General features: G+C 43.5%; 1 protein-coding gene across 1 annotated transcript in view; it reads left to right on the top strand.

Annotated features, from left to right (window-relative positions):
* LOC138947613 (F-box/LRR-repeat protein 2-like) overlaps nucleotides 1–9,923 on the top strand; it is a 39,205-nt gene extending 29,282 nt beyond the window's left edge. Inside the window, exon 15 of the mRNA XM_070319125.1 lies at nucleotides 1,171–9,923. Within this exon, the coding sequence (XP_070175226.1) occupies nucleotides 1,171–1,278 (108 nt within the window). The 3' untranslated portion in view covers nucleotides 1,279–9,923. The remainder of the gene's footprint in view (nucleotides 1–1,170) is intronic.
* The last annotated feature ends 9,063 nt before the right edge of the window (nucleotides 9,924–18,986 follow it).

Genomic DNA, 18,986 nt, shown 5'->3' with positions numbered 1-18,986 from the left:
TTCAAGGCGCGTCTAAATTTCCCCTGTGTTCCCTGCCAGCGCGCGATTTAGAGCCATTTTGAAAAAATTATAAAAAATCAACAACACAAGATAACCTCACATACCTTTATATTTTTGCAAAGTTTGGAACTTACTCTTTTAGAAAATATATGAAACATTTGAAAGTACATACCTTTTGTTGTCTTCATATCCAGGCAAAATATCTAATTTGAAGCCCCCCCAAAAAAACTTGTTTGTTCTTGAATGAAACACCAGTAACTCACTGTTGCAGTACTTTTTCTCACAAAATCAAGCTGGTATGCACGTTTTCAAATGTCAAGAGTGTTGCTGGTGAATCAGAAACAAAAATTACTGTTAAATAGACTGGTGAGTGTCAAGCATAATCGAGGCGCGCCTAAATTGTTAAATTGTCCCTGTGTTCCCTCAAATCGCACAATTTTGACCCATTTTTAAAAAATAATAAAAATCAACAACACAAAATAACCTTACCTACCTTACATTTTTGCAAAGTTTGAAACTTGCTCTTTAGAAAATATATGAAAATATATGAAACATTTGAAAGAACATACCTTTTGTTGTCTTCACATCCAGTCAAACTACCTCTTTGAAGCAAAAAAAACCCAATCTTTTTACGTCTTGGGTTCATCATACACAATGTCATGATCGACACTTTCATTGTCCGAATCATCACCCAAATTATCGTCCATTGGCACAAACTCGTCACCAGAATCTAAAATATCATCTCCACTCTTAGCCAAGTCTATCTTTTCTTGTGTGTGTGTGCGCGTACATGTGTGCCGTCAGTGTGTATGTTACAAATTGTAAAAAGAGAGTAAAACTCGAGACGTATGGTGTAACAAAGCAATGGGGAAGGGGTACGGTTAGTACTCGGCCAAGGCATGCTTTGGAAGTATTATGGAAAACTGTGTGCATGGTTTGTCGGTTTCAGAAATGATTGTTCCTTCATGTTTTGCATAGCCGTAAGTTTAAAAAACACATTGTTTGAGATAGTTTGACTAAATGCTCTTTTTTTGCCCCAGTCAGTGTTTTGATGATTTTTGTTTGTTTGGTGCATTTTAGGGGTATGTGAAACATTCTGGCTGAAGAGTTGCTGTAAGTATGAGCAGGAATGATAAATATTGCTCAATATCTGATATTGTTTTGCTCCAGAACCGGCTTCCAAATCTGCGTGTGCACGCATACTTCGCCCCAGTCACACCTCCCCCCAGCGTTGGGGGCAGTCGGCAACGTTACTGCAAGTGCTGCGTCATTCTCTGACCACCGCCTAGGGGAAACCACCCATCCTACACTCTACAGCAAGGAAGCAACAATTGAATTCTCTCCCTGCTTTACAAACTTTGATTACATCATCATCACGGCCTGCGAGACTGTGCTGTGCGTTTCCAGGGGGAGTAGGTGTTTCTGTGTGTCTACCTTTGACCTAAAAGATACAACTGCGTTTCTGTATGTCTACGTTTGACCTTCGACCTGAAGGATACGACTACGTTTCTGTGTGTCTATCTTTGACCTTCGACCTAAAGAATACACTGCGATTCTGTGTGTCTACTTTTGACCTGAAGGAAACAGCTACCTGTTTCTTCCTTCCTCCTCTCCTACACCCCCCCACCCTACCCTTCTGTCCATGCATACCTGAGGGAGGAAAATGTTGCTCGAGGAGGATAAGTGTTTCAACCAAACCTTCAGGCTAATAGGAGTGTTCCCTGGTCATCAGAAGATCAAGTGGATATGATTCTGAACAAATACGTGGGACTTTCTGCAGAGCTCGGTTTACATGCATTGAGGTTTTGTGCGTTTGTGTGTGTGTGTGTGCGCGCGCGCGCGCCTGGGAATGTGTCTGTATACCTGGAATCCCTTGCCCGGAGGCCTGGGATGTCATTGTGTGTCTTTGTGTGTATGTGGGCAGATATGGAAAGGCTAAATTCCAATCTAGACTTAAAGACTAACCTTCAAGCCAAAATGGAGTCTATAAAAATAAGTAACCATGAACAAACGAAAGGGAAACAAAATTGTGAACTGAAAGTAAAATGCACAACATATAATGTATCTGTCGTTCTTTATTCCATGTTCTCTTTTGAGTAGAAAGGATATAACTCTTGAGATCTGCATTCATTGCTTTTTTATTATAAGCAAAAAACGGATGTCAATAATAAGATACTTGTTTAGTGCTCTCTTTTGAGCAGAATGGGAAGGAGTCACATTTTTGTGGGGCTCTTTTTTTTTTTTTTTTAGCAAAAATGAATGATCTCATGTCTGTATGACAATAGTCCATGTTGAGAAATAACTCTGTCGGGTTTGTATGGGTTGTGAAAGAGTGAATACCCTTGCTTTTAATAGGACAAATAAATCCACACATGCTCCTTGTCCTAGGTGTTTCAGACACACCCCTCGCTTGTGATTGGCTCGTGAATTGTTTGTCCTAGTAAGAGAAAGGGAACTCACTCTTTCACAACCCATACAAACCCTACAGAGTTATTTGTGGAATTTGTCTATTACTATCACACAAAGGGTGCAAACTTGCCATTTGGAGAAAGGATTGTTAGTATATAGGAGGAGGTAGTCAGAAAGGTTATTGTTGACTTAGGTGTTATGTTTTGTTTCTAAATGACATTTTCTTTGGGTGCATGGACTTATAGCTTGCTTGTTGACGCAATGATTTGCACATTCTCTAGGCATACAACTGTGCAAGTTCTTCTTTTAGATCAATTCCAAAAGATTTGAAGAATACTTGACGTATTACTGGGATGTTGATGGGCATTCAAGTTCGAGTTGACTTGGAGTTTGGTATATATGTGTTTGTGTGACATTAAATTGTGCTCTAGGCACCAGGCAAGGCTTGTAGCAGTGAAAGGCCACAGAGCTACAGTGAGCAGTGTATGTGACACAGAATATAGAGCAGACACAACAGAACAGCTACATCTGTGGTGTGAGGGGAAAGAGGAAACATTATTGAAAAATCCACCGTCAGCTGCTCCAGCATACCAGCAGATGTTGTTGGCGTTGAAGTTATGAACAGGACTTGAGCTTTTCATGTGAACTGCAATAGAGGATTTTTGTTGCTGGTGACTGTGGCTGATGGAGAAAATAAGAACACGCTCGTTTCACATGCACAGGCAAGAAAAGCTATAAATCTGTCGAGTCTGCATACTAGATGTTGGCCTTTTAGTTATGAAGAGGACTTCAGCTTTTCGTATGACCTGCAGTTGTGGATTTGTTGACGGCCGGCGACTGTGAAGACCGACAGCTGATGGAGAGAATAAAGACACTCGTTTCACGCAGGCAAGAAAAGCTATAAATTTGTCCGGTGCAAGTTGTATGAAGAGGATATTAGCTGTTCGTGCGACCTGTAGTTGTGGGATTTAGTGATGGTGACTGTGAAGATGGAGAGAATTTTTAGAACAAACAGGGTTCCACATCACATAGAAATAAGGGTATAATACCCTTTGACCCTCCAAATCACGTACGAGATGCTCTCTGAAGAGGTATAAATACGTAACTGTTTTCTTCCAAAGAGGTAAAAAAACGTACGAATCAAACGCTGAAAGGGTATGGCCCTTTGCTAGTTTACAAGCAACAGCACGCAGGCCGCCTGCTCTACTGAGACCACTAAAGTACACGCCGTCTCTGTCGACACTGACACGTTGTGAAGCAGAGGTTGCCTCCCTTGTCCTCAAACTGCGCGATATCTTTAAACTGATCATCTCGATGGCACTGTTCGCTTTAGCCTATCCGGTGCTGTCGCCTGCTCAAAAAAATGCCTCGCAAAACGAAAGAACAAAAACCCGACCCCAAACAGACAAAATTGTCGTTTGGCGGTTGCAGTGAGTCAGGGAAAGACAAGGTGTTCCAGCAAAACTGAAAGGACAGAGTCGGGGGCGATGAAGTGCAAAGCGTGCATGATTTTACAATCCAAAGAAAATTACATGAAAACTCGCGACATAATAGAAAAAGAGGTATCCATTGAAGTAAAAAAGAAAGAAAAAAAGACTTGAATGCATTGATACACTATGATATACATGTATTGTCACAACGTCAAAATGGCAAAGGTGATCACTACCAGACAGGCAATCATATGGGAAAAAATTGACATTTCATGGATACACCGATTGTCGCTCATACCCTGTGAACAATCTGGAAGGGGTATAAAAACCAAACGCAACAGATGAAATGATGGTTGGCTGTCTCCTGATATAGCCCCATGAAAGTGATGTCACATACTGATAGAAAAGTGAACATTTTGAGATTCATTCAGTGTGAAGAACAAACTCCACACGGGGCTGAATCCGGAGATTTCCATTATGTCTTGTCTCATGCGAGCCAAGTGTGGATGTGTTTTATTCAAGGCTTTAGTTTGGGAGTTGCATCTGCAATTTTAATTAACTCTATACTGTTATGTGCCTCAATCTTAGACCTAAATTGCTGCGATTGACATAGATTGATTTTATGATCTAATTGACTTGTGGTTTTTGTATGCACAGAATTGTTATCATTGTTTTTATATGGCTTCCTGGCGTGTTTCTGTGTACGTTCTCCATTCCTCGTTGGTGACAGTATTTCTAAATCAGTGATAGTGCTTAAATGATCATTAAGTCGCGCTATTTTTCGGATTCCACTTTAGCTGGTGTGGGCTTGTGGGTTACACATAAACTGTTACTTATGCAGAAGGGATCTAATTTGATACCAATTAGTGAGTGAATTTTCTGGAGGTGCATTTTGTTGAGGAGACCTCTACAGTTGAACCTGCCCTGCCCTCTCAATAACTACCACCTGCTCTGAACGACCAACCTACAAAATCCCTAACAAGATTCCCCCCCCCCCCCCCCCCCCCCCCCCCCCCCATATTATTCCCCTTTTCATCCCGACCACCTGTCTATATTGGCTACTTTCGTTGGGTCTCTGGGATGGTTGTTAAAGTCAGGTTCCACTGTAAATCTACACTGACATTATCAAAGGAACCATACGAAATGAACATATATGGCCATATAAGAGACATAAGAAACCTATAAGTTTCTTATAAAAAACATATAAGTTTCAAATATAACAAGTAAAAAGCTGTGTATGTCAGTTATAGGAATAGGTTTCTTATAAGTCTCTTATATGAAAAAGACCCCAATTCATATATGAATCATATATATGAGAACCTGCACTTCCCGAAACCTATATTTTCTTATATGTTTCTTATATGAATCTTATATGAGTCTTATATGAATCAGAACTTAGTTTCTGAGTTTACTGGATTACACTAGGTGGACGAATAACATATTGTTTGCCGAGGTAGCTCTGTTCGTAGTGCACTGGACTCGAAATTCTCGGATCACGCAGGTTGGATTAAGGCTGAGATGGATACTGGTCAATTTTGCATCCAGACTCAGAGACGTTATCCATGTCCTACCACTGTGTCACTGCTCTAGCATGTAAAAGATCTTGGGAATTGGTCACTTGTAGAAAATGCGACCAGTTTGCATCACAATAAACCCCTTCTGTGTTACTTATCCTCATGCAGTTTATGAATAAGTTAATCAGTATGTAAGTAAGCTTGCTTTATTTCAGTCAGTTCATATGCTCACATCTGGTGCACTTGTATTATTGCCATCAAACTTTGTGAGATAGAACACGATTTTTGTTTTCTCTTTCATACTAAATTCTGGACAGAATTAAGTGTAAATTTGGCATCAGTTGATGAGTGAGAGAAAGGTCAGATAGATTGATATAGAAATAGGTTCTGTGTTTGATGTTGTTGAGTGCAGTACCTTGCAAATATACAGTAGTACTTGCGATGAAAGACCACCTTTGGAACCGGCCAAAAGCGTCCCTACATCGGGGATAAAACTAAGTGAAAGTGTTCTTTATTTTTAAGTATGCTGTTTGACCTGTTAAGTGAGGACACCCTTTGGAGCAGCCAAAAGTGTCTCCATTTCAGGTGTCCTTTGGGCTTTCATAACAGGTCAACTTTGGTGATACATGTATTTATTAGATCAAGGAATAAAGTAAGTGTCAGAATTCACCCATCAACCCCGCAGTCCAGCGGCCTCATAGTATAAATTCGATAGAACAAATTCCTTACTTTTTGTAGCGTCATTTAAATGTGATCAAGTTACTCATATGTGTCTTCTTTTGGCTGCAATTCTGGATTTATCGCTTGAAACTGCAGAGGACAAATTTATCAAAGCTGTGTTGAAAAAAGTGAAGCAGGATCAGAAAGCAATCAATTTTTGTTTGTTTGCTTAACGCCCAGCCGACCACGAAGAGCCTTATCAGGGCGGTGCTGCTTTGACATTTAACGTGCGCCACACACTAGAGAGAAGTCGCAGCACAGGCTTCATGTCTCACCCAGTGACATTATTCTGACACCGGACCAACCAGTCCTAGCACTAACCCCATAGTGCCAGACGCCAGGCGGAGCAGCCACTAGATTGCCAATTTTAAAGTCTTAGGTATGACCCGGCCGGGGTTCGAACCCACGACCTCCCGATCACGGGGCGGACGCCTTACCACTAGGTCAACCGTGCCGGTTAAAGCAATCAATATGTATTCTGTAAGTTAGTGATTGGTTTCAAACATTGCGTAATTAATGCTTTTAATTTTGAGTGGAATAGGTCCATTTCCGGATGGTCAGGTAAACTTGTAATTTTTTAATTAAAAATCATTTTTGGGGGCAAAGCTCATCTGCATGTGTGGGATGTTCAATCACACAAGACACTAGCTTCAATGTGAATGAATTCAGGAGAAAACCTTTTTTTTTTTTCAACTGCATTAATTGATTTTGTGTCCAGACTGACGTGTGTTAATTGTATATGAGCCATCTTCTTTCCTTCACGCTGCAAAGACAAGCATCTGTGAGTGTCATACATAACAATATGATATGTTTCATAATTTGTGTGATTGTTTGTTTGCCTTTCTTTGTGATGACGTGTGCATTGTACAGTGACTTTTGTGGGGGTGGTTGATGTGATGATGATTTTGACTCAGGCTATGATGTTCAGAGTGAGTGGAAGACTTTATTTTTTAAACTATATAACTACATTGTATCATCACTTTTTTGTCTTCAATAATTGAAATGTTTGCAAGTTTGTCTGTGTGAGTAGTTTGCGCTTTTCTGTGAATTTTAAAAGTTTTTATTTTTCAGTGCTATGTAGTTTTTGGTATGTACAGCGGCCGTTTGATGATTGTTTTGTATTATTTGTATATTTTATATATATATTATATATAATGTGCATGTGTGGTTGTTGTGTTAGGTAAAACAAATATGTGCAGGTGAGGGTGTGTGTGTGTGTGTGTGTGTGTGTGTGTGTGTGTGTGTGTGTGTGTGTGTGTGTGTGACAGAGAGAGAGAGAGAGAGAGAGGGAGGGGGGGAGGAGGTTCTTGATATTGTTCCATGTTTACAAAATGTTTTCAAACAAAACCCCTCTTTGAAATGATTGTGTTTTTGAGCTTATGTATATCATATATAATATGCATGTGTATGTCGAAATGGGTGTGTGCATTTCCTCTGAATGATTAATTATTATGACTCAAAATTTTTTCACACGTAAATGCCAGTTTTGATAAATAAGCTTCAAGCTTCTTTTTTATTTTATTTTAAGAACACAAGTGAGGATAAACAGAAGGAAACCATATTCCATTTGCCAATTTTGTCAAAATCATCTTCTGCAACTTTCTTATCTGCTTGTCCATAGCTTTAGGTCATCGAAAATTCATTCACTTTTTGGTCTGTCAGCTATGGAATTTGTTGTTAAAAGTAAACAGTTGGGCTTAATTACCGTCTCAGATCTGGCCAGGGTTTTACGCGGGGTAAGACCACCACCCCCCGACTTGGTCACATACCAAAATTGAACAGTCTGTCGGTGCTCTCTGCGCCCACTGGGAATTAGTTGATGAATTAATTTTGATACAGTCACTAGTGCAGCTGTAAGATAATTTGGTGATAAACCCAGTTTACTGTGATCATGGTATTTGAACAAAACATCCGTAATTTATGGTCTCTTGTGTAAACGCACATTGCTGCTTAAATATCATTCATGTGTGTGGTTTGTGCCTATGGGCCTATGTTTGTTGCATGTTCAGTATTTAGTGAGGGTAATATGACTACAACAAAGGCAAGGGCAGAACAGAAACAACACTTCAGTCTCTCAGTGTTCCATGCGTGTACACTTAAATCTTATTATGTTAAGACCAATTCCATGGGAAGACTACGTTACAGGACATTATATAACACTTCAGTCTCTCAGTGTTCCATGCGTGTACACTTAAATCTTATTATGTTAAGACCAATTCCATGGGAAGACTACGTTACAGGACATTATATAACACTTCAGTCTCTCAGTGTTCCATGCGTGTACACTTAAATCTTATTATGTTAAGACCAATTCCATGGGAAGACTACGTTACAGGACATTATATAAACCAAACCGATGTTTAAGTTGTTTTTGTGATGGTGCGTTAATCTTTGTTTATGATTTGTGGCTGAGTATAAAAATGAGGACGTCGAAGAAGAAAGTGTTTCAAGCATCTGATGCATAAAAACCAAGAAAAGAAAAGAAGTAAAAGCTGACTCTTGATAATTATAAGGTATTGCCTTACAAATACAATTAACAATTACAAGCCAAAAGTTTATTTCAACTCACATATATTTTGAGATTTGAGCAAGTTTTAATTTCTGTAAACATATTTTGAAGTTTGAATATATATGCAAGACTTCTAAAAGAATAGATGAAACATGAGTTACTTTCTTGATTTAAGTACATAACGTTTAAGCGTTAAGCTTTCCTAAATGTACCTTCATGGGTTACAGACAATGGTTTAAATCACCATTGATCCTTCAAGGCTTTTAACGTTGGATACACGCCTCTTTACTTGGACACAAACCAAAAACAAGAGGCGAAGCCTTCAAGGCTCACGTAAGAAATAGACAAACAGTAACACAAACTCAATCACTCCGTCACACATACACACCCACACACACAGTAAGCTTAGGTGACGACTGTGCAAGAAAGAGAGACACTAGATCTAGATCTGTCTGTGTCTGCATGTAGCCTACTTACAGGGACACGACTGCCAAATAGTCTCGGCCCGCTCAAAATAACAATGACCGAGACCACACACACCACGCGAGAGAGAAAGACTACAGGGAGGCATGCCGTCATGATGCATTAATTGACGTCAAACACTTTTGACCGTGACGTAATCTTATGCGAGCTTTATCCATAGTCTTGGATAACCACTCACACATAGACTCGGAAATGTTAAAGTTTCTACCACAGACATACACACACACGCACGCACAAACGCACGCACAGACAGACAAAGTTACGATCGCATAGGCTACACTTACGTGAGCCAATCAACCGCCTGGCTGCTTTTTGTGCAGAGTGGGAGTTTTCTTCAATTGATTTTGTAACTCAAACCTATTTATATCAATCAGCAAAGTTAATCAGCAAGAAATTCTGAATCAATGTCTGAGGAATTGATCATTTTTGCTGAATGAATTTTGCTGGTTGACATAAGTTTCAGTTATAAAATGAATTGAGAAAGCGATCCATGATGCGTAGTATTAGAAGCATTTGGCTGTGGATTTTGCGTTCAAGTGAAAGCTAGGGTGCCGCTCGTAGTACACAAAAAAAGAAAACCTTGACAGATCTTCATGGCTTTTTTAGCACAGGAAGAACTGGTATTGTTAAGTTGATGTACCGTAGCTTATATTTTGGTAAGTTAAGCTAATATTACTGGCTTGATATTCTTGATATGGTGTGAGATACAATGTATTATATCCAGACGCAACAATCACACGACTTGTCACGTGATCTGTTACACTACTTGTCACGTGATCTGTTTTGCATATTTATAAGCTTGATAGCGATCAATTTTGCTGTGTTAAAGGTTGTTGATAAAACTGAGATGGCATTATTTTTCCGATTGTTGCTCTCACAGTGAAACCCTTCTCTCTCTTTCTCTATACATTTCTTTATTTATTTTATTTTTATTTTTGGGTGTGTGAGGTATATTTCATTTTCTTCCCTGAGTTTAACTTTGATGTACCTTCCTTCCCTTGTTTAAACCACGGAGTAAAGAAATGCCGATCTGTTGAGGTTTTTCCGTGAGATTTAAAGCATCCTTCCACTTGTACTCCTACCAAAAATCAACAGCCAAATCGCTTTTTGTACGGAATGGGAAGTTTTTGCTGAAATTAATTTTGCAGATAAACATATGTGTCTGTAAGAAAAATTAATTCGTGAAAAATATTCTGCACAGGAAGCAGCAATTAAGGCTGTTTATTTTTGGTTCACAACAAAGTGAAAGTATGCTCTTATTCTGTGTAAAAGCCTAAAGGGATTTACAGGATTGTAATAATACAGAAATTAAAGGAAGATGTCTTAAAAAACAGCTCTGTTGAAAAGAAGCAAGTACCATGAAGCCTGTTTGAATTTGTCTCACACACACGACACTCTTTTTCCTCACCTGAACTACAGAACAGCTCAAGGATACTAAGCTACTTACACATGTAGGTGTTTGTTTTGTTTGTGATCAATTAAGGTGGATTTAAACAAAAGTTTAAACAGAGACACTTAATAATCGAAACTGACTTGCTGGAAGGTTGACATCTGACAAAAAGGCATAAACAACAGTAAAGACTGTTCAACCAGCATCATATTTACTTTTTAAATGCCTCGTCCTCCCCCCCCCCCCCCCCTCTCTGTCTGTATCTGTCTTTCTTGCCTGTCACCCATCCCCCCCCCCCCCTGTCTGTATCTGTCTTTCTTGCCTGTCACCCATCCCCCCCCCCCCCTGTCTGTATCTGTCTTTCTTGCCTGTCACCCATCCCCCAACCCAACCCCCCCCCCCCCCCCTCTCTGTCTGTATCTGTCTTTCTTGCCTGTCACCCATCCCCCAACCCAACCCCCCCCCCCCCCCTCTCTGTCTGTATCTGTCTTTCTTGCCTGTCACCCATCCCCCAACCCAACCCCCCCCCCCCTCTCTGTCTGTATCTGTCTTTCTTGCCTGTCACCCATCCCCCAACCCAACCCCCCCTCTCTGTCTGTATCTGTCTTTCTTGCCTGTCACCCATCCCCCAACCCAACCCCCCCCCCCCCTCTCTGTCTGTATCTGTCTTTCTTGCCTGTCACCCATCCCCCAACCCAACCCCCCCCCCCCTCTCTCTGTCTGTATCTGTCTTTCTTGCCTGTCACCCATCCCCCAACCCAACCCCCCCCCCCTCTCTGTCTGTATCTGTCTTTCTTGCCTGTCACCCATCCCCCAACCCAACCCCCCCCCCCTCTCTGTCTGTATCTGTCTTTCTTGCCTGTCACCCATCCCCCAACCCAACCCCCCCCCCTCTCTGTCTGTATCTGTCTTTCTTGCCTGTCACCCATCCCCCAACCCAACCCCCCCCCCCCCTCTCTGTCTGTATCTGTCTTTCTTGCCTGTCACCCATCCCCCAACCCAACCCCCCCCCCTCTCTGTCTGTATCTGTCTTTCTTGCCTGTCACCCATCCCCCAACCCAACCCCCCCCCCCTCTCTGTCTGTATCTGTCTTTCTTGCCTGTCACCCATCCCCCAACCCAACCCCCCCCCCCTCTCTGTCTGTATCTGTCTTTCTTGCCTGTCACCCATCCCCCAACCCAACCCCCCCCCCCCCCTCTCTGTCTGTATCTGTCTTTCTTGCCTGTCACCCATCCCCCAACCCAACCCCCCCCCCCCCCCCCCTCTGTCTGTATCTGTCTTTCTTGCCTGTCACCCATCCCCCAACCCAACCCCCCCCCCTCTCTGTCTGTATCTGTCTTTCTTGCCTGTCACCCATCCCCCAACCCAACCCCCCCCCCCCCCTCTCTGTCTGTATCTGTCTTTCTTGCCTGTCACCCATCCCCCAACCCAACCCCCCCCCCCCTCTCTGTCTGTATCTGTCTTTCTTGCCTGTCACCCATCCCCCAACCCAACCCCCCCCCCCCCTGTCTGTATCTGTCTTTCTTGCCTGTCACCCATCCCCCAACCCAACCCCCCCCCCCCCTCTCTGTCTGTATCTGTCTTTCTTGCCTGTCACCCATCCCCCAACCCAACCCCCCCCCCCCTCTCTGTCTGTATCTGTCTTTCTTGCCTGTCACCCATCCCCCAACCCAACCCCCCCCCCCCTCTCTGTCTGTATCTGTCTTTCTTGCCTGTCACCCATCCCCCAACCTCCCGCAGTGGGGCACTGCGGTTATGAAATTAAAGGCCTCTCCTGTTTTTGGAACCGCAGGAGCTTTCTAGTTTGCTGTTAGGTAGATTTTTGGTTCCTCTTTCCTGTCATGCTCTCTTTTTCTTCATGAATTCTTTTCTTTTTTCTGCCTTCTTGCTCATTCACCTGTATTTTTTCCAAAAATCTCTTCTATTGCCGCTTGTCTTGCGATTCATGTATAGTTTAATCTGTTAGTGTTCTGATGTAAGTCCAGCAGTAGATAGGTTAAGCCTATTTTAACATACTGGAAACTGGTAATCTTCCAGTAGGTATTAATTTAGTTTTACTAAAGCCTGCTGGGACACAAGTAATGGGTTAGTGCATTTGTAAACAGGAATCGCTTGACAAGTGGCCCCCTTCATCCCCCCCTTCCTCGTCCTGATATGGCTCTGCGTAGTCGGCTGGACGTTAAGCAACAAATAAATAAACAAACAAACAAATCCCCCAACCCACCCACCCCCCCCCCCCCCTGTCTGTATCTGTCTTTCTTGCCTGTCACCCATCCCCCAACCCAACCCCCCCCTCTCTGTCTGTATCTGTCTTTCTTGCCTGTCACCCATCCCCCAACCCAACCCCCCCCCCCCCCCCCGGTCTGTATCTGTCTTTCTTGCCTGTCACCCATCCCCCAACCCAACCCCCCCCCCCTCTCTGTCTGTATCTGTCTTTCTTGCCTGTCACCCATCCCCCAACCCAACCCCCCCCCCCTCTCTGTCTGTATCTGTCTTTCTTGCCTGTCACCCATCCCCCAACCCAACCCCCCCCCCTCTCTGTCTGTATCTGTCTTTCTTGCCTGTCACCCATCCCCCAACCCAACCCCCCCCCCTCTCTGTCTGTATCTGTCTTTCTTGCCTGTCACCCATCCCCCAACCCAACCCCCCCCCCCCTCTCTGTCTGTATCTGTCTTTCTTGCCTGTCACCCATCCCCCAACCCAACCCCCCCCCCCTCTCTGTCTGTATCTGTCTTTCTTGCCTGTCACCCATCCCCCAACCCAACCCCCCCCCCTCTCTGTCTGTATCTGTCTTTCTTGCCTGTCACCCATCCCCCAACCCAACCCCCCCCCCCCCCTGTCTGTATCTGTCTTTCTTGCCTGTCACCCATCCCCCAACCCAACCCCCCCCCCCCTCTCTGTCTGTATCTGTCTTTCTTGCCTGTCACCCATCCCCCAACCCAACCCCCCCCCTGTCTGTATCTGTCTTTCTTGCCTGTCACCCATCCCTCAACCCAACCCCCCCCCCCCTCTCTGTTTGTATCTGTCTTTCTTGCCTGTCACCCATCCCCCAACCCAACCCCCCCCCCCCTGTCTGTATCTGTCTTTCTTGCCTGTCACCCATCCCTCAACCCAACCCCCCCCCCCCCTCTCTGTCTGTATCTGTCTTTCTTGCCTGTCACCCATCCCCCAACCCAACCCCCCCCCCCCCCTGTCTGTATCTGTCTTTCTTGCCTGTCACCCATCCCTCAACCCAACCCCCCCCCCCCCCCTCTCTGTCTGTATCTGTCTTTCTTGCCTGTCACCCATCCCCCAACCCAACCCCCCCCCCCTCTCTGTCTGTATCTGTCTTTCTTGCCTGTCACCCATCCCCCAACCCAACCCCCCCCCCCCTCTCTGTCTGTATCTGTCTTTCTTGCCTGTCACCCATCCCCCAACCCAACCTCCCCCCCCCCTCTCTGTCTGTATCTGTCTTTCTTGCCTGTCACCCATCCCCCAACCCAAACCCCCCCCCCCCTCTCTGTCTGTATCTGTCTTTCTTGCCTGTCACCCATCCCCAACCCAACCCCCCCCCCCCTCTCTGTCTGTATCTGTCTTTCTTGCCTGTCACCCATCCCCCAACCCAACCCCCCCCCCTCTCTGTCTGTATCTGTCTTTCTTGCCTGTCACCCATCCCCCAACCCAACCCCCCCCCCCCCTCTCTGTCTGTATCTGTCTTTCTTGCCTGTCACCCATCCCATAACCCAACCCCCACCCTCTCTATCGGTGTCTGTCTCATCTCAGCACGGATTTGCTCTGTTAGGTCATCATAGCTTCCTCTCTCTTTCTGCATCTCTCTCTCTCTCTCTCTCTCTCTCTCTCTCTCTCTCTCTCTCTCTCTCTCTCTCTCTCTCTCTCTCTCTCTCTTTCACCCACATATATATCCATTCACTAGAATTCCAGCAATGTATCTTTGAAAATGCTCACTGACCTAATGATTAATTCCCTTTTACTGACATGACATTCTCTCACACACACACGCAAATACAAGCACCCATGCTGGATCCACCCCTCTCTCTCTCTCTCTCTCTCTCTCTCTCTCTCTCTCTCTCTCTCTCTCTCTCTCCTCTCTCTCTCTCTCTCTCTCTCTCTCTCTCTCTCTCTCTCTCTCTCTCTCTCTCTCTCTCTCTCTCTCTCTCTCTCTCTCTCTCTCTCTCTCTCTCTCTCTCGTGCGTCTGTCTTTATGTGTTGTATAAAGGACAGGTTGGAAGAATAGGCTTTGCCTAAAACCTTTATTCTTTTGTAATAAAGGTCTGAGTCTCTCTCTCTCTCTGTCCACATATCCCTCCACCCTTCCCTGCCCCCTCTCTCTCTCTCTCTCTCTCTCTCTCTGTCCACATATCCCTCCACCCGTCCCCGCCCCCTCTCTCTCTCTCTCTGTCCACATATCCCTCCACCCGTCCCCGCCCCCCCTCTCTCTCTCTCTGTCTACATATCCCTCCACCCGTCCCCGCCCCCTCTCTCTCTCTCTCTGTCCACATATCCCTCCACCCGTCCCTGCCCCCTCTCTCTCTCTCTGTGTCCACATATCCCTCCACCCGTCCCTGCCCCCTCTCTCTCTCTCTCTGTCCACATATCCCTCCACCCGTCCCTGCCCCCTCTCTCTCTCTCTCTGTCCACATATCCCTCCACCCGTCCCTGCCCCCTCTCTCTCTCTCTCTGTCCACATATCCCTCCACCCGTCCCTGCCCCCTCTCTCTCTCTCTCTCTGTGTCCACATATCCCTCCACCCGTCCCTGCCCCCTCTCTCTCTCTCTCTGTCCACATATCCCTCCACCCGTCCCCGCCCCCTCTCTCTCTCTCTCTGTCCACATATCCCTCCACCCTTCCCTGCCCCCTCTCTCTCTCTCTCTGTCCACATATCCCTCCACCCGTCCCCGCCCCCTCTCTCTTTCTCTCTGTCCACATATCCCTCCACCCGTCCCCGCCCCCTCTCTCTCTCTCTCTGTCCACATATCCCTCCACCCGTCCCCGCCCCCTCTCTCTTTCTCATACTTGCACAGCTAACGTGTTAGCACGAGAAAGTGTTGCCAGAAAGGTGGTTAGGCTGAGCAAAATATGTTTTTTTATGCTGTGATTAAATTTTGTACCTGAGCTGTTTGATGTCTGCTTATCTGGTTTCTTTTGAAAATCCTCTTTCTCACTCTCTCTCTCTCTCTCTCTCTCTGTCTGTCTGTCTTGTCTGTCTCTCTCTGTCTCTGTCTCTCTCTCTGTCTCTCTCTCTCTCTCTCTCTCTCTCTCTCTCTCTCTCTCTCTCTGATTTATATGAATTTGCGTACATGTGATGCGATGATGTTCTTGATGTGATAGCTACTTGTGTATAATAACAACAATAAAAAAATAATTGAAGAAAATATTCAATGGACTGAAGTGTGTGTGTGTGTGTGGGTGTATTTGCGTGCGTGCGTGCTTGTATTTGCGTGTGTGTGTGTGAGAGAATGTCATGTCAGTAAAAGTGAATTAATCATTAGGTCAGTGAGCATTTTCAAAGATACATTGCTGGAATTCTAGCCAGCTGCAGACAACAATAACGCAGGATGTTCTCAGTAATTTACACATACACTGTGACCATGAACATGTGTTTCCAGGAGCTGTAAATATACAGATACAAAGACACACACACACAAACATACAAAGACACGCACGCACACACACACACACACACACACACACACACACACACACACACACACAAGCAAATCATTCCTGTAAAAAGCTGTTCTATCAAGCCAACCCAGGAAGCAATAACCAGTATTTGTTTTTAATTTTTTATCATTGGATACAATCACAAAAAAGCAGCACCAATTGAGAGAAAAAACAATAAAATTAAAAAAACACTCACACATAAAAACAACAATAAATTATCACTAATGTATATATACACACAAGTCCCCATCACACCCTCAACAAAACGCAAAACATTGCCAAAACAAGTTGATGTAAACCGCGAAAAATTCTCAACCCAAAACAAAGACAAACAACAAAAAAATAAAAAAATCAAACAAAATCAAACAAATCAAGAAAGACCGAAAACTGTGTTGTTGGCTCGCCCAGCAGAGACATATTTGAACATTTCGTTTCCCGGAATAGACGATGTTGGAAAATATCTGTCGGGTTAGTACAGGTTGGGAAAGAGTGACAGCCCTTGCTTTTTCTCGGACAAATTAATCCTCATCCTGTCTATGCGTTTCAGACACACCCCTCGAGATTGTTAGCCCATTGAAAAAGTTTATCCTAGTAAAAGCAAGGGTATTCACTCGTATTCTTTAGATAGAGTTATTTTCGGAGTTCGTCTTTTAGCCAAAGTCACGTACGTCGTGCCTTCAATCCTGCGTGCAGCCTGATCATGTTTACAGCTGCAGATCGCTGTGTAGGTCTTTATATGAATATAGAGTAATGAAAGATCCCTTTCACTTGGCCACATACCAAAAATCAAAGTCCAAGCTGCTTTCTGCGTATAGTGTGGATTTTTAAACTTTTTTTTGCTGAATTAATTTAGCAAATTAAAAGAGGAGTTACCTACACAATCAATAATAATAAAAACAAAGATATTTTAAGGCAGCCAAATCTACAGGCATGACTATTCTAAAGCAAGAAGCACGTACAATTCCAATTTCTAAATAAAAAAAAAATGCATTCGCTTTAGATTTTCACTTCAACAAACATGCATTAGTTTACAGAAGAACAGTAAAAGTTAAAAAAAAATCCTCCCACGCCCACCCCCTTTCTTTCCTATTGCATTGCTTTCTCAGGATATATTTTTTTTAATTATCTCTCTTACTCTCTTTTAAAAAATTTGAATTAAAACGAAATATTGGGATTTTGTTTTAATTTGTGTGTAGTCTAGAACATTTAATTCTTGTCGACACGAAACCTCATTTGACCTTCCCTTGAACGTTGTTGAACTTGAAATGAAGAGCGTCTGTAAGGTTGAACATTCGATGGGCTGTTTACATGGACAAGTTCTTGACGACCGTACCTGGCTCCCGCTTCTCGATCCCCTTTTCATGTTGAAAACCCCCCCCCCCCCCTTTACCGCCACACTATGTATCAGGTACGTTTTTACATTTAGTCAAGTTTTGACTAAATGTTTTAACATAGAGGGGGGAATCGAGACGAGGGTCGTGGTGTATGTGTGTGTGTCTGTCTGTCTGTGTGTGTGTGTAGAGCGATTCAGACTAAACTACTGGACCGATCTTTATGAAATTTGACATGAGAGTTCCTGGGTATGATATCCTCAGACTTTTTTTCATTTTCTTTGATGACGTCATATCCGGCTTTTCGTGAAAGTTGAGGCGGCACTGTCACGCTCTCATTTTTCAACCAAATTGGTTGAAATTTTGGTCAAGTAATCTCCGACAAAGCCCGGACTTCGGTATTGCATTTCAGCTTGGTGGCTTAAAAATTAATTAATGACTTTGGTCATTAAAAATCTGAAAATTGTAAAAAAAATATTTTTTTTATAAAACGATCCAAATTTACGTTCATCTTATTCTCCATCATTTTCTGATTCCAAAAACATATAAATATGTTATATTTGGATTAAAAACAAGCTCTGAAAATTAAAAATATAAAAATTATGATCAAAATTAAATTTTCGAAATCAATTTAAAAACACTTTCATCTTATTCCTTGTCGGTTCCTGATTCCAAAAACATATAGATATGATATGTTTGGATTAAAGACACGCTCAGAAAGTTAAAACGAAGAGAGGTACAGAAAAGCGTGCTATCCTTCTCAGCGCAACTACTACCCCGCTCTTCTTGTCAATTTCACTGCCTTTGCCATGGGCGGTGGACTGACGATGCTACGAGTATACGGTCTTGCTGCGTTGCATTGCGTTCAGTTTCATTCTGTGAGTTCGACAGCTACTTGACTAAATGTTGTATTTTCGCCTTACGCGACTTGTTTGATATCACGACAAAACAAAAAAAAAACTCAATACTCTGACAAGGGAAACAACCGCTGTATATTGCCCTTTGAATTGCGTCAAGAGGATTGCCTCCCTGTACGGCTATTTTCTCAGTTTGGGCCCATAGTTTAAACCGCGTATGCTATAATTTAAAACAAACAAAACAATTTTGAACTTAATTCCTCTTGCAGTCAAGGCGTTAAAAACTCGAGAGACGTCCTCGTCTAGAGCACTCTAGAAGATGTGAACCATTCCGAGTTTCAGTGTGTCTCTTTAAGACCTACGAATTTGAGACTTTCATATCCTCTGTAAATTTACACCCCCGGTATAGGGGTGTGTATAGGTTTCACTCGATGTGTTTGTGGCGGTGTTTGTGTTCGCAAGTAGATCTCAAGAATGAACGGACCGATCGTCACCAAACTTGGTGAACAGGTTCTATACATTCCTGAGACGGTCCTTACAAAAATTGGGACCAGTCAAACACACGGTTAGGGAGTTATTGGTGGATTAAAATTATACAACGACTTATAGACGGACACCCCCGTTGGTCAAAGGGAAATAACCATTCTCACTGCCACCAACTGAGAAGGTTATTTCCCTT

Source organism: Littorina saxatilis, linkage group LG14 (assembly GCF_037325665.1).
Source record: "Littorina saxatilis isolate snail1 linkage group LG14, US_GU_Lsax_2.0, whole genome shotgun sequence".
NCBI lineage: Eukaryota > Metazoa > Mollusca > Gastropoda > Littorinimorpha > Littorinidae > Littorina > Littorina saxatilis.
This window is presented reverse-complemented; position numbering and strand designations above follow the sequence as displayed.